At 38.0% G+C, this 17,500-nt stretch overlaps 1 protein-coding gene across 4 annotated transcripts in view; it reads right to left on the bottom strand.

The window, feature by feature from the left end:
• The window catches only part of LOC144959947 (uncharacterized), a 41,664-nt gene that overhangs the window by 16,797 nt on the left and 7,367 nt on the right, over positions 1-17,500 (bottom strand). For all 4 annotated transcript variants that reach the window (XM_078892816.1, XM_078892815.1, XM_078892817.1 and 1 more), the window contains 4 exons: positions 17,388-17,483; positions 15,562-15,864; positions 12,741-12,868; positions 10,708-10,816 (listed from right to left, as the gene is read on the bottom strand). In XM_078892816.1, coding sequence (XP_078748942.1) covers positions 10,708-10,816; positions 12,741-12,868; positions 15,562-15,864; positions 17,388-17,445 — 598 coding nt within the window. In that variant the 5' untranslated portion in view covers positions 17,446-17,483. The remainder of the gene's footprint in view (positions 1-10,707; positions 10,817-12,740; positions 12,869-15,561; positions 15,865-17,387; positions 17,484-17,500) is intronic.

Raw genomic sequence — 17,500 nt, 5'->3', positions numbered from 1 at the left:
CATTTATTCACTTATAAATTATTCATTCATTCATTGTTCATTCATTTATTTATTCATTCATTCATTCATCCATTCATTCGTTTATTCACTCATTTATCCAATCATTCATACATTTATTCCTCCCTTCATTCTTTCATTCATACATTATCCATTCATTCATTCATCTATTCACTCAGTTTTTCATTCATTCATTCATTCCTTGTCCACTTTGTTATTATATCACTCATTTCATTTTGTTGTTTGCCTCATTCATGAATTGTTTTCAATATGTTTACATTCCATAACGATTCATTCACCTGTCATCCAATCACTCAGTGTTGTGAACACATTTTGTAACTATTGTAAATCTTACGATATTTTATTGTTTTGTATTTCAGACATCACTGTTAAACACTCTTCAATGCCTAATTACAATTGTTGAACAACCATTGAACAAGAGAGAGGTCCCAGCCACGAACTGAGTTGGTAAATATATCCTTCATTATTCTCTTTTACATGAGTTGGGCATCACATAGTAACTATAGACATCGTGATTTGTTTTGCATAGTGATTTGTTTTAAATGCATTTTTGGCATACTACTGTTACCGAAAACCACTTATATATTATGTTCTGAAAAGTGAGTCTTTAAAAACTAAATAATAATAAAAGGAGTCTACTAGCCGTCGTGTTATATTTAGTGATAGATAACTTGGGATTATTTTGGCATCCTATTATTGTTATCACACTCTAGTATATTAGCGTCATTGCGAATAATTGTACACAAACTAACGACGAGTCACACACATTGGTGATACATTTTTCGTAGTAACATAGTTTAGAGTACACGCGATTGACACATTGTTATTGACACAAGTCATAATAACTCCGCATTGTATTGACACATTGCTTTATAAGATATAACGATAAAAGGCATCAAATTCAACATACATAATAAGTTGAAATAAGAGAGAGAGATTTCTAAAAATAGAACAGTTCATTCCAGTAAGTGTAAATAAATAAAACAGTCAGTAACAGTATCCTGTCAATATAATATATATAAAATATCGTAACTAATTTATTGCAACATGGAAGCATATAAAAGATACTTAAGTCTCGCAAAGGACTTAGAAATACCCCAGGAAAGAATATTTTCATGGTGCGAAGAGAAAGTAAAAGAAGAAAAAGAACATGAAGAAAGAATTCGTAGAGAAGAAAATGAAGAAAGAATTCGTAGAGAAGAAAATGAAGAAAGAATTCGTAGAGAAGAAAATGAAGAAAGAATTCGTAGAGAAGAAAATGAAGAAAGAATTCGTAGAGAAGAAAAAGAACACGAAGAAAGAATACGTAGAGAAGAACGAGAAGAAAGAGTCCAAGAAAGGGAACTAAAAAGACAAATAGCATTAGCAGAAGAAGAAACCAAAAGGACCCAAATGATGCTGGAAATTGAAAAAACAAAAACCGGTCATGAAAGAAAACATAATAATAGTGATGAATTTTTCGTGAAACTTCCACGCATGCCAACATACGATGAACGCTCAGACTGTCTAGAATCCTTCTTACACCGATTCGAAGTTCAGGCTAAAGGTTATCGTTGGCCAGAAAGCAAATGGGCCACAGCCTTGATTAACTGCTTATCTGGAGAACCGCTAAAAGTTTTCTATACCTTAACAACTGAAGATGCAGATGACTATGGAAAAATTAAAGACGCTCTACTAAAAAGATTTAGATTAACGGAAGATGGTTACCAGGAAAGGTTTCACACTGCAAAACCGGAAAATGGAGAAGACTTTAATACATTCGTGAACCGAATTACTCAATTTCTAAATCGGTGGCTTGAGTTGGCAAACGTAAAACAAGACGACTTTGCAGGCCTTTACTATCTCACGCTGAAGAATCGAATCTATCAAGCTTGCAACCCAGATTTAGTCGCATTCTTTAAAGAGAGAAAGCCAGAAAACTTGGACAAATTAAAAATCTACGCAGAAAACTTTAACAGCGCACATCCATTGACACCCCTTAGCAGAACATTGAAGGAACCATACTACGCTGCTGCTGCTCAGAGTCCAGGTACACCTAAAGTTCAGTACTCAAATAGAACGAGCCGATCAATCACTCGGAACACGCAAGTGAAACAAGATGATCATAGTAACAAACCATGGAACAAACAGTTCAATAGAGACCATAGCCGACCCTATCAAAACAAAACAAGAAATAGCACTGACAATAATACTGAGTATAAGAAAACCAACAAACCTATAATTAAATGTCAATATTGTGGAATGAAAGGCCACACAGCAGACAAATGTTACAAAATCGTGGGATATCCGAAAGAAACTGCAAATGCATCACTCCAAACCAGTGTAAATAATCAGACACGAATAATGTCAGGAGAAAATATAAATGTGTATTGCGTGAAAGGTATGTCACTTTTAACACAAACTCACAAATCAGGATCGCTATTTTTTTGTGAAGGCAAAGCTAATGGAACTGATTGCAAAATATTGAGAGACACAGGATGCAGTACAGTAGGAATAAAAGCATCTTTGATCAATGACGAAGACAAAACTGGAAAAACGGTACAATGCATCACATTCAGTGGCACAGTCGAAACCTTTGAAACAGCTAACGTGTACATAGAAACCCCATACTATACAGGAATAGTGGAATGCTGTATACTTCCCAACCCCGTCGCTGATGTTATTGTTGGCAATATAAAAGGTCTTAAAGACAACCCAAAAGATGTAAAAGAATGGTCATTAACCCAAGAAACAGCTTGTCTAGCAGAAACAAGAAAGATGACTAAGACAACAGAGAAGCCAATGACTATTTCTCTTGAACCACAACAATTTGACAGGAACACGTTCATTGAAGAACAGAAAAAGGACCCGACTTTAACATCATATTTCAATATCGCAAACAAAGGGACGAAATCAAAAGTTGAATACATCATTGAAAAAGATATTCTGTTCAGGTTACATAGGAAAAGAAACAAAATAGCTAAACAACTGGTCACGCCGAGTATTTACAGAAACAAAATCCTTGGAATAGCGCACGATTCAATAACTTCTGGACATCTTGGGAGCTCTTCCACATTGAAGAGAATATCCGAGAATTTCACATGGCCTGGAATTACTAAAGACGTCCGAGAATATGTGAAATCTTGTGACACATGCCAAAGAAGAGTCGCAAAAGGCAGAATACCGAGATTGCCATTAGAGACAACCCCAGTTATTGAAAAAGTTTTTCAAAAAGTTGCAATTGACATTATAGGCCCTTTAACAAAATCAGATAGAAACCATACACACATACTAACACTAGTCGATTACGCAACCAGGTGGCCAGAAGCGATAGCATTGAAATCAACTACATCGGATCACATAGCTGAAGCATTGATGACAATTTTTACTAGAATAGGCATACCAAATGAGATACTGTCGGACAATGGACCCCAATTTACATCACATATGATGCATGAAACCATGAAACTCATGGGAATCCAACACTCATTCACAACTCCCTACCACCCCCAAGCAAATGGTCTTTGTGAAAGATTTAATGGCACTCTAAAGAATATGTTAAGAAAAGTGTCAGCAGAAAAACCAGATGATTGGGACAGATACTTACCAGCAATCCTATTTGCATATAGAGAAATACCCCAAGAATCTACAGGCTACTCCCCATTTGAGTTGATGTATGGACGATCACCTCGCGGCCCGATCAATATAGTAGCCGACATTTGTAAAGGGAATGAGGAGGACAATAACGAAATTATGTTTGCTTACGAATATGTAAGAAACCTGAAAGACAGAATAGAGGACACGTGTAAGCTAGCACAGGAATCCGTCACTAAAAAAGCAGAGAAATACAAGGAATACTCCGATCGAAAAAGCAAGTCAAGAAAATTTGAGATTGGTGACAAAGTACTAATACTCTTACCCGATGACTCGAGTAAACTTTTAGCTACATGGAAAGGACCATTCAAAATAACAGCAGTAAAATCTAATGTTAATTACGAGATTAAAATTTACAACACAACAAAGACATTCCATGCAAACATGCTAAAAAAATATTTCGATAGAGACAGATTATCACAACCAATATTTAACCATGTTGAAGCTGCAAATGTAGGATTAATCATCGAAACTCACAGCGATGATGTCGAACTACAACACACCCCACAACACGGTAACTCTAAAAATAGTACAATTAATGACGTCACAATCAATCCTCAACTAAACGAATGTCAGAAACGAGAAATCAGGTCATTATTAGAAAAGTACCAGTCAGTCTTTACAGACGCACCCGGACATACAACATTAGTGGAACACGACATAAAGTTAACCACATCTACCCCTATCAACGTGAAAAACTATCCTATTCCATTTCACGCACGAGAACAAGTTGAAAAGGAAGTTAAGGATATGCTAGATACAGGAATAGTTAGATATTCTTCAAGCCCATACTCATCACCAATAGTAGTAGTGAAAAAGAAAGACGGATCGATAAGGCTATGTATCGACTTTCGCAAATTAAATGAAGCAACAGTGTTTGATGCAGAACCAATACCAAATCAAGAGAATTTATTTGCTGCCTTATCTCAAGCAAAATACATGACAAAATGTGATCTTTCTAGAGGTTACTGGCAGATTCCACTGAAAGAATCATGTAAGAAATACACAGCATTTCAATCACCATTAGGATTGTTAGAATTTAACTATATGCCATTTGGATTATCGACAGCCGCATCGACATTCCAAAGAATGATGCGTATGTTATTAAAAGACATCCCGTCTACACTCTCATACTTCGACGACGCATGTATTTTCTCAAACTCATGGACTGATCACATGACAACCTTAGAATTAGTGCTTGAAGCATTAAAACGTAATTCTTTAACAACAAAACCGTCAAAAACAAGCATTGCATTTTACGAAATTGATTTTCTAGGTCATACCGTTGGTCATGGGACACAGACACCCGAGACAGAAAAACAAACAAAAATCGCACAATTGCAACCACCTAAGACAAAAAAAGAAGTACGCAAAGTACTTGGGCTCCTAAATTTTTACAGGAAATACATTTACAACTTCGCGCACATCGCGACACCGCTAACAAATCTGACAAAGAATGGGTCACCGAACAAAATTGTTTGGACAGAAGTGTGTCAGAATAGCTTTAACCAATTAAAGGCATTACTCTGTTCAGAACCAATTCTTAAATTACCCGACATATCAAAAGAATTTGTTGTAAGAACTGACGCGTCTGATAAGGGCATCGCAGGTGTACTATTACAGGAACATGAGGGAACTCTAATGCCTTGCTTATATGCAAGCAGAAAATTATTGGACAGAGAATCACGATACTCTGTAATAGAGCGTGAAGGCCTGGCCATCGTCTTTGCTTTAAAGACATTCAGCAGATATCTACTGCTAAAAGAGTTTGTGGTCGAAACGGACCATAAACCACTCACGTACATAAGAAATAACAAAATGAATAATAGTAGAGTACTAAGGTGGAGTCTATTTTTGCAAAATTACACTTTCAGTATCTCTCACATACCAGGCTGTGAAAATATTCACGCCGACCTACTTTCTCGATTAGTATAAACACGTGAGAAGGGTATAACTTAACCTCCCATGCATACTGTTAGTTACCTCGCAAACTATGCCAAATCAGAACGCACAATTTCGATAATTTTATTTGTAAACATGATGACCCAACTTAATGTAACATTGAGTATTGTTTGGATATATATACCATACCCATTCATGATTTGGGAAATCTTCTCTTTATCTATTATTGTTATGAATTTTCACTCATTTATGATTAATAATTGAAATGTCAATATTTCATTTACATTTTCATTCATTTCATTTAGTAAATTACCTTCATATCATCGACTTTAATCATGCTTCATTGCCATCATTATTGTTTATCACAATGATTTGTAATCACATTGCCATCATATTGTTTATCACAATGATTTGTAATCACAATCTTTCATTGTTATTGTCACCCATTCATATACCTACGTTAATATAAACATTTCCATGTCTAGTTAATAAATAATTTAATTGTAGCACAAATCATAACAATGGATTAATGCTAGAGTATCATGATAGTAAATTTACTTCCGTTTGTAAAATCTATCTTTCCCATAATGGTTAAAGAGTATATTTTAAACGTGGGTGGGGGGTGTCACAGTAAAGATTGTTCACAATTATCTTATTAAATTTTATTTTATTAAGAACTGAATTCATCTCACTCCAGTTATATTTCGGTAGGCTTAGATAAACTTTACCTTCTAATATTAGATCGTCTTTCCTTTTATAGCCTTCCCTCGAATTAATTTCTAATTAGTGAATACTTTTCGTTCTACATTCTGTCACGTAGCCACTTATTATAAAAGCTGATAGGTCTAACACTCTACACTCACTTTCTCTCCACAATCTATGCCGGACGGTCAGTCGCTCTATTCCTATATATATACTGGAAGATTTTTATCTTTTGGGACTTTGTAGATATTATATCTACACCATTAAGACGCCGGAGCTTTTAACTTTGACTGTATAATCTTCAAGGATCAAACCCAAGCCCGCTGTCAGAGGACTTCACAATAACTTCTTACCAATTGCCTGGAAGTGGAATTTTACGAGTCCAATCCTATTATCAGAGGAATAGATCATCCAAGCCCATCAACTGCCTGGAAACGTAAACTTATGAACCTGATATATTATCATAAGTTACGTAAAGTATTCATATCTCTATTTGTAACTACCACGATCACTGTTTATCTCTTTTAATTAAATTTCATCATTATTTTATTTCATTGTAAACAAATCGTTAATTGTTTTTCATTTATAGTAACTAGTAAATTCTGGGGCCTCATTCTACATATATCTTTATGCATAGTCGAGTAGCTCTTTACTCACTTGAGACCATGACACTTGGCAAGCTTAAGGACCACGGTCCTACGGTCCTTGGGAAATGAAGACCGCAAGGACCGGTCTCTAGACCGGTCCGTTCATTCTTGAACCGTTAAAGACCGCTACACGATGAAAACCGTGGCCTACAGGAGTAAAACACACGGAGTAGTCACACTCATTTCAAATTGTAACCTAATTAGAGAAGAGGGGTGATGCCTTCTTTATTTGCTCACCGTACTTCATTGTTACTTCGATAATTTAATAAAATTTGAAATTTATCCCCATTAACGGAGATAATGGCATCGCCCAAGGCGTTGATCGAGTTGTTCGTGGCGTTGATACACACACGCAACTCCTACCCCCCCCCCCCTCCCCCCCCCCCCCCCCCACACACACACATTAGAGGGCAGCGAGCATTGAAGAGTAAGAGAGAGACGTGAAGTTATAATAAGAGGGGGTGGATGAGGTGATAAGAGGGGTCGATGGTGACTTTTCGCCAGATCTAACAAACTCAGCTACCCATTCATTGCTGAGTAGACAGGGATTCAGAAAAAAATCGACTGCACCCGGGATCGATCTCTGGCCCTTTGCGTATAAAGAGAGTGCTCTATCAACTGAGCTATCGGGGTCCCCAAATATTCTATTGGACCTTTTAAAAATACAGACGTTATAACTGGTTTTTTTGGACGGAAGAAACTAATGAAACTCATATTACTTGATTAGTTAAAACACCAAACGAAATTTTAATATTATTGTATTATTTTAAATGACAACAATGCGATAGAAAGGAGTGGCGACAAGAGATGGACAAAAGAAAACAAAAAATCAGACTTGCAACTTGCTAGGTTCGACACACACACACACACACACACACACACACATCTTTAGTAGTCACATACATTTCAAACAATAACCCATTAGAGAAGAGGGGTCATGCCTTCATCATAGATCATTGTCATTGCGATCATTATGGTGTAGTAAATTTTGAAATTTACCCCGTATAATGGAATCGTCCAAGGCGTGCGCCTCCTGTTCCCCCCATCTCACACACGAAAGGGCGGTTTGCGGAGTGGAGGGAGGTGGTCGTCTGCCTCTATGGTCGTCTGTGTCGTTTAGTGTATGGCAAAGGGGGGTGGGTGCGATTAATTAAGTGGGATGGGTGGTGATTGGTGGAAGATAGGCAAAGGACCGAGGCAACGAATCGCTGGGGAAGTAGTATGGCGCGAGACCGTTGAAAGGTGATAAGAAGTGAGGACCGCCGGCGGTCTTCCTCTTTGGGACTGGACCACGGTTCACAGCTAAAAGACCGTGGGACCGGTCCTCGGTCCGGTCCTCAGCGCGGCACTAGTACTATCCTACATGCACATTAAGCAACTCTGATTACCGAACACATAATATAATATGGTTTTGATTTAACACAGGTGTATGCCCACTACACAATGAGTCTTTAACAATAGTTTTCAACAGTCGTGACGTCAATTTCCTCGTAATGGCGCATAGTAACTTAGTAAACTATCGGAACAATGGCTGACGGTCTAATGAAATACTTCTCCGACGAGCATAAAAGTGTATCCAGAGGAGAAAAACATTACTAAAATTTTGACTTTTATACATTCTGATCACATGACATGTGAAAAAGTTCTAGCCTGCGTGAAGAATAAAAAGTACCGATTTTCTTTGTTTAGAACCAAACTGCTCATTGCTGGGCGGACGTGACATAAGACTATTTAACCCTATTTAGATTATCAAGCCCTCCAATAATATAATTAATAACGGTTCTTCTTCATTGCTGAATTGGATAGTTGAAGAGAAGATAAATTAATAACTAGGGTGATAAATGAATGGTGTATAGATAGATAAAGGGATCAAAAGCAAGTAAATAAATATGCATTTACACAGATCACGTGTCCGGTGTTTGCAACATGTTCATTCGCTTTACAGTGTCTTGATACCCCCCCCCCCCCAACCCCCATCATGTCAAAAACAACCAACATTTAACTCAATAGGTGCCCATTCTATTTTGGAAATCGTGCAATATCCGCCGTCACTGCTTATATATTTGTACTCATTTAACCCTCCCCTTACCACCTACAGCAAAATCGTCGCATTTGTGACGACACAATATACATTTTTCTTATTCAGATTTATTTTGTACATCACAAACTTTGAAGAATGATCTTTGTTTTGATTAAAAAGAACATAAAGTATTTTTGTAGAGAGATTGTTTGAGTATTTAAAAAAATCAATTTTTCTGCTGGCTAAACCTGCCAATTTTGGAAATTGCTGAAAAGGATCGGTAAGGAGAGAGTTAAACGAGTCGAGAGGGTTGACGACTCTCTACTGTCTGCTGTTGTCTTGCCTAGATTCGGCTATGTGGTCTTGTAGTATGACTCTCGCTTTCGGATCGGAAGGTTCCTGGGTTCGAGCTTTGCTCGGCGCATAGTTGAGTCAATGGAAATAATGGCTCTTTACACACATTCTCTCAGGGTGTAAAATGAGTACCTGGACGTTAACATTGTTGTCTCTGTAGGAAAATGTGTAAAATCGCCTAACAGGAGCCATGTCTCGTTCTACATGTTACGTGTTGCTGTTGGTCAGGGATTCTTTGTAAAGCGCTTTGAGCACGTTTTGTGGCTATTGCGCTAGATGAAAGCTCATTTTATTATTTTTTTTGTTTTGTTTTGTTTGTTTTTCTTTTTAGATGTGACTTACCGTACAATTATCCGAAATGAATTAGGTGAAGATTAAGAAAATTGAATTTCAAGGCAAAACAATCAAATGTAGGGGATATAAATCTAGGTTGGTCAGTTGGGTTTTTTTTTTCAAGTTTATGTAACAAATCTCAGTCTCGTGTCGCACTCTAAAAAAAACACGTTTTTTTGTTTAAATTTTGTCCAAAAAAATAATTAGATATCCTTAAAAAAAAAATTTTAAAAATTGAGCATTTATATAGCGCAATATCCACTTAACGTGCTCAATGCGCTTTACAAGGGGTCCCTGGTCAACAGCAAAATTTAACATGTAGGACGAGACATGACGCCTTTTAGGCGATATTACAATTTTTCGGACAAAGACAACGCTGTTAACGGCCAGGTACTCATTTTACACCTGAGTACGGTGAGAGAATGTGAATAAAGAGTCTTTTCCAAGGACTCAACTATGCGCCGAGCGAGGCTCGAACCCAGGACCTTCCGATCCGAAAGCGAGTGTCATACGACTAGACCACATAGCCGCACATATCCTTCAAATATCGATCGATTTAATTGACCCTCAGCTTGTCAAAAAATTTCAACTTGGAACTTTATTATAATATTTGGAGGACAAGTTTTCGAAACATTTTTTTAAAAGTTGGGATGGTTTCTTAGAAAATGGAAATATATATTTTTTTTTCAAGTTGAGTGAAGAACGAATTTGATGTCACTCAGTTCTGTGTTATTGCTTTTGCCAGTCATTTTTATGAGTGGTTTTCACTAAAGCGTATTAATCAGACTATAAACGGTCAAGGTTATTGGTAGTTTTGTTTGGTGCATTATATCCGGCTTGCGGAATGTTGTGAGTAAATTACCTAAGCGCACAGCATCAATAGAAAAAAAATGAAGTTCACGTGACTCGGCTCTTTTTTTATTCACCGCCAGATTGGTGTTTAATTTTCACTAAAGTCCATCTAACAGACTGTAAACGTCAATGGTTACACGTAGTTTTGTGCTACGATCATCTGGCGGTCATAATTGGTGCGTATTTCACATAAGCGCATGGCATCAATATCATTCTCGACGCAGTCTTTCAAATGACGTAATTTACCTAGAGCCGTGGTTGGGATTTCCATGGTACAGACACTGTCGTAATGGGCAGTAGAGCTTGAATGGTTGGTGTGCGTTGTGGTGATGTACTTGGACTGGACGGTATATGTCTGGAAAGGAAGGAGAGTTCGTAAACAGGGAATACAAACACACACACACACACACACACGCACACACAAACACACGCACGCACACACGCACATTCATCCATCCACCCATACATACATACATACATACATACATACATACATACATACATACATACATACATACATACATACATACATACATACTAGTGCCGCGCTGAGGACCGGACCGAGGACCGGTCCCACGGTCTTTTAGCTGTGAACCGTGGTCCAGTCCCAAAGAGGAAGACCGCCGGCGGTCCTCACTTCTTATCACCTTTCAACGGTCTCGCGCCATACTACTTCCCCAGCGATTCGTTGCCTCGGTCCTTTGCCTATCTTCCACCAATCACCACCCATCCCACTTAATTAATCGCACCCACCCCCCTTTGCCATACACTAAACGACACAGACGACCATAGAGGCAGACGACCACCTCCCTCCACTCCGCAAACCGCCCTTTCGTGTGTGAGATGGGGGGAACAGGAGGCGCACGCCTTGGACGATTCCATTATACGGGGTAAATTTCAAAATTTACTACACCATAATGATCGCAATGACAATGATCTATGATGAAGGCATGACCCCTCTTCTCTAATGGGTTATTATTGTTTGAAATGTATGTGACTACTAAAGATGTGTGTGTGTGTGTGTGTGTGTGTGTGTGTGTGTGTCGAACCTAGCAAGTTGCAAGTCTGATTTTTTGTTTTCTTTTGTCCATCTCTTGTCGCCACTCCTTTCTATCGCATTGTTGTCATTTAAAATAATACAATAATATTAAAATTTCGTTTGGTGTTTTAACTAATCAAGTAATATGAGTTTCATTAGTTTCTTCCGTCCAAAAAAACCAGTTATAACGTCTGTATTTTTAAAAGGTCCAATAGAATATTTGGGGACCCCGATAGCTCAGTTGATAGAGCACTCTCTTTATACGCAAAGGGCCAGAGATCGATCCCGGGTGCAGTCGATTTTTTTCTGAATCCCTGTCTACTCAGCAATGAATGGGTAGCTGAGTTTGTTAGATCTGGCGAAAAGTCACCATCGACCCCTCTTATCACCTCATCCACCCCTCTTATTATAACTTCACGTCTCTCTCTTACTCTTCAATGCTCGCTGCCCTCTAATGTGTGTGTGTGGGGGGGGGAGGGGGGGGGTAGGAGTTGCGTGTGTGTATCAACGCCACGAACAACTCGATCAACGCCTTGGGCGATGCCATTATCTCCGTTAATGGGGATAAATTTCAAATTTTATTAAATTATCGAAGTAACAATGAAGTACGGTGAGCAAATAAAGAAGGCATCACCCCTCTTCTCTAATTAGGTTACAATTTGAAATGAGTGTGACTACTCCGTGTGTTTTACTCCTGTAGGCCACGGTTTTCATCGTGTAGCGGTCTTTAACGGTTCAAGAGACCGGTCCTTGCGGTCTTCATTTCCCAAGGACCGTAGGACCGTGGTCCTTAAGCTTGCCAAGGACCGCCCCGCACTAATACATACATACATACATACATACACACATACATACACGCACATACACAAACAAAACCCTTTTCAAAAAAAATTGGTGAGCTTTAAAGCAAGATAATACACACTCAAATATGCTCAAGGCGCTTTACAAGGGTACCATTTGCCAAGTCAGCAGCAACATTGAGCTAACAAAACAAGACACAAGATTATAATGATGATTAATATGCTGACATCATCATCATCATCATCACCACCATCATCATCATCATCATCATCATCATCATCATCATCATCATCATAATCATCATCATCATCATCATCATCATCATTATTATCCTCATCACCATCATCATCATCATCATCATCATCATCATCATCATCATCATCATTATCATCATCATTATCATCATCATCATCATCATCATCTGCGTCATTATCATCACCTGATTGTTTTCATATTCGACAACACATCGTGGTTTGGGATAAACACGGGACACTTTACAACTCCACTTAACTTTTGACCCCGACTCATCAAGTTCTATGGAAGAACACTCTGGGCTGTTTTCGAAAGCTGGGAAAATAATATAACAAAAATACAACAGGCTAGTTTAGTCAGAATTGCTGGGCTGCTTCTAAAATCTGAATAAATATTATAAGAAAAATGCAACAGTCTAGTCTAGTCGGATCTTCCTGTGGCTTTCGAAAGCTGGGCAAATATAAGGAATATACAACTTGCTGTCCAGACGGATATGCTGGGCTTTTTTCGAAAGTCGGACAAACAAAAGAATGATGGAACAGGCTAGTCTCGTCGGATATGATCCTTGGGCCTGTTTTCATCAACGAGGACTAGATTTAGTTATTTACTAGTCTAGTAAATGACTTGCTAGTCTTAAGCTTAAGCGGACAAGTGACTAAAAATTGTTTTTGATGACATGTAAGTAACGCTTTCTAGTTCCTGACTGGCTGGTCTCTTGACTAGAAGTAGGCGTTTTTTTGTTTGTTTTTTTTTTTTTTTTTTTTTTTTTTTTTTTTTTTGCTTTTTTTTTTTAACCCAGGAGAAGTAGGCGTTATACGGACGGCTATATTGTGCGGGTAACATCACGCTCTCCAGTATACGGTGGCAGGTAAGATACCCTTCGTTCTTTCAACGCAAAAGATTTCCGAAGAAGAAATTGGCAACATATCCGGTATTGATAATATTTCGTTATTTTTCATATTTTAACTTACTTTTGTCATGATGAATCAAATAACGTGATGTTGACTTTCGACTGTTAGACTACAATGATGTCCGTGGTTGACTGTCAATATTTAGGTCAATGAAAGTTTCATTGAAACGCCAACAAATTGAACCAAACAAAACAAAACAAAAAAGAGAATTCTGATGAATCACATTATGTATTTCAGTCAGTTACGATCGCTCACTCACTTTACCCCATGACCGGTTGGTGGTCGGGGGGGACTCTCGGGATGCAGACCACGATTCGACGCCACTTATCGCGGTCTGGGGCCTTCCTCAGTTAAAATGCCTGCAGAGTAACTTTTGTTTTCACTATACTTTCTAATCATTTTTTTCATTGACACGATTTCGAGTCTCTGTTCCCGTTCACTTGCAACTCGGGAGTCGATTAGATTAAGTTTTTTAAAAATAATTTTTACTCACAAAAATGTGTAGATCTAGGTACTACTTGGTGTTGGCATTTTCAATGAATTTTTGAATAAATGAATTAAGATGTATTTTGATTTGGAAGACGCTAAGAAAGACAAAACATGTAAATTATTTCCCCTGCATGACTCTTGTAAATAGCAGGGTGCAAAATGGTTAAAATAGCATGTGCAAATCATCTATAAGGAAAATGGAGGCCAAAAAAATATATTGAAGGCAATGGCAGAGTTCGTAACATCAAATACTGTAATATAACCAAACAGCTTTCTGATACTTTTCAAAATACATACAAGAGGAAGATTTTAAATGTCTATTTTTATTTTTGATCAAGAGTATATAAATCAAAGATACAGTATGGATGGATAGGCCATACACGTAAAGAAAAACTGCCTGCACCATCACAACACAGGCTCTGACATGGAATCCCCAAGGAGGAAGAAGACCAGGGAGAGGCCAAGAAATAGTTGGCGAAAGAGCACGGCATAGGAAGCAAAGAGAGATTGGTACACATGGAGGCAGGTGGAATAGACAGCCAATGGAAGAGTTTAAAAATTCGAAGCATCATTGTTGTCCAATGCTCTGGGGTTGAGGGCTTAAGTCAATTAAGTAAAACCAGATGTCACAAAGTTAATTTATTGTTTAAATGGCAAGAAGGAATGTGCCATTTTAGTTTCTCAGTTTAAGAAATATTGTTTATTTTCTTTAACTTGTCATTTAAAAAAAAAAAAAAACTTTTCACAAGTCTCGTATTTCAGACTATAAATTCAATTTTTAGAAGATAAATCATCAAAACAGAATAACGTTTCGAGGTGATGGGTCACAGATGGCACGTATTCAGCGTGCGGCAATCAAGACCTCTTGTTTAGGCCTAATCATTCATTTAACGGAAATAGTTCAGGGCCCGTATTTATGAACGCGGACTAGCGTTTAGTCTCTGTCTGACTATCTCTGATATATATATATATATATATATATATATATATATATATATATATATATATATATATATATATATATATATAAGGAGCTATTTATAAACATATGAAAAATAATTAAGATTGTTTGACTTCTACAACTTTGTGATCGAGCGTTGCTCTCATCAGGAAGTGGAAGTGAAAGTAGATTGTTGTGTTTTCGTATTTTTCTAGATTCGTGTTTATGGATGTTCGTAATTACATAAAAGGTGTCTGTTTCTATGTCTGCATGAGGATGTTGGTTCGTTTCCTCTGTTGAGTGTGAAGAATTTTTCTTCCAAGCAGAGGTTGCAAATCTTAGAAGAGGAGGAGTACGACTGTGCTCTGGAGATGATTTTCCATGTGATGCTGTGTTGTATGTTTTTTTTCTTTGAGGTTCCAAATGTGTTCGCTTAGTGTAGTAGAATGTCGTTTGTGTATGTTTCTGAAGGAAGATGTATGCAGGTTGTATCTGGTTTTGAATGAACACTCGGTGAGGCCAATGTATGTTTCTTGTTTTGGTGTGTCTGGTCGTGTAACTATATATATATATATATATTATATATATATATATATATATATATATATATATATGAACTGATCTAACAGCGATAAGAACAAAGTCGACAAAGACAACATCACACTTACAATACACTCGCAGCTTGCATTCTCCAAGTTCTGTGTTGTTATCAAACCATCGCCAAGTCGTTGCATCATTGAGCAATGAAACACTGGTAATGTTGAACAATATCGAATAATTGCCGTTTTTATTTTCAGCAACACATCTGTAAGGTTTTGTATCAGCAGGGATGAGACATGGATAATCACAATTTTCACAGCTTATGTTTGAACCGCCATTGTCACGTCTCAATTCCAATGGCCCCTCTAGCTGTTCCAGGGTAAGCGTAATCTGTGCTCGCTCACCTTCCTTGACATGTTTCGGGCACGATTCTGGAACGGAATAAAATATAAATTAACCCCTTTCTCTTCGTGTTCTTTGTTTTTCAGTGTAAGAAATTAGAGAGAAGGCACCGGTGTATTGAAGGTGCCAGACAAAGCATAAGTCAAGGCCGACTGATTTTTTAGGATGTTTGACTTTTTCTTGTAAGTTTCTTTCTTGCTTTGTCTGGCACCTATCAGACACACAAAGAGTAGGCACAAGTCGTTCAAAATATGAATAGGGTAATAAAATGTCATCATTCATGACTTTCAAAATACTCGTACCACAGTGAAATATGAGGTGATGTCATCTGTCATGAATTGCATGACTTCCCGGACGGACACTTAGGACCAAAAAAATCAGATATTGTATCTAAATATATAATATCCCCTCACCCCTTCTACAAAGATGACTACTATCAAGCCCTGGTCACATCACTCTTCGGTCGTACTCCGAAGAAAAAAAAGAAAGAAAAAAAACACGTTAAGATTTGGCCAAAAAACCCGTCCCAATCGATATAGGGCGCGTTTTAGGACCCCCATTGTTTCTTACGTGTTATGTTGTTTTGTTTTTGTTTTTGTTTTTTTTTTTTGTTTTTTTTTTTTGTTTTGTTTTTGTTTTGTTTTTTTTGTTGTTTTTTTTTTGTTTTTTTTTGGTTTTTTTTTTTTGTTTTTTTTTTTTTGTTGTTTTTTTTGGGGGGAGGGGGGGGGGGGGGGGGGGGTTCGGAGCACGGCACTCTCTCTTACTGTTGTCTTCACGAAGCTGGTATAATCAACAATTATATTCAGAGTATAATAATGGGATAATTGATCATTGATTTTCATGTGTGGCTTTGTTGTCTTGTGATATGATTCTCGACGTCTGACCGGTCGGCCCTTGGTTGGAGACCCGCTTTAGGGTTAACAAACACCGGAGACTGACTCCGAGGACCCGGCGCTGCCGTCCTCTGCCGTCTTCCGGATAAAGACGTCGGGCACGGACAAAATAATAAGAATAAAGAGAAGAGCCGTTAGACCTACCCATACCAAGCTCGAAAAAAAAAACGGCAGAGGACGTCTGGTGTTGGTGAAAGTAGGTCTGGTGGCTTTTCTCTTTATTCTTAGTATTTTGTTAGTGCCCAACGTCTTTATCCGGAAGACGACAGAGGACGGCAGTGCCGGGTCGTCGGAGTCAGTCTCCGGTGTGGGTGAGGCCTTAGACGGTCCAATTTGAGCCCTTGGAAAAGGCTCTTGGGACTCCCTTCCCTATAAAGCCACTCCAATCTGGTATTCCATACGTCAGGCAGGAAAAGACACCAAAATGTGACTTTAAAGATTAAGAATTTTCTTAACTTAAGCATTTATTTAGCGTATTATCCTCTTTACGTGCTGAAGAGCTTTAAACGAAACCTATGGCTACACTTAACATGAAGCCTTTTAGGCAGTTTTACCATTTTTTCCCCGACAGAGGCATCATGAAACAATCGTTCACGAGAAAATCAATCAAAAACGCCTTACCAGACACTTTTCTTTAACAAGAGTAAAAGCCAACGTACCTGCGACAATTCCACCAAGGAAAACCAGAGAGAGGAGGAGAATCACTTTGGTGTTCATCCTTGATCTATGACTCCATTTCCAACACGCTCAATTCACTAGTCAGAAAAAATAT

The sequence above is a fragment of the Berghia stephanieae genome, chromosome 14 (genome assembly GCF_034508935.2).
Source record: "Berghia stephanieae isolate SIO BIC M18660-M18661 chromosome 14, UCSD_Bste_1.3, whole genome shotgun sequence".
NCBI classification, from domain to species: domain Eukaryota; kingdom Metazoa; phylum Mollusca; class Gastropoda; order Nudibranchia; family Aeolidiidae; genus Berghia; species Berghia stephanieae.
This window is presented reverse-complemented; position numbering and strand designations above follow the sequence as displayed.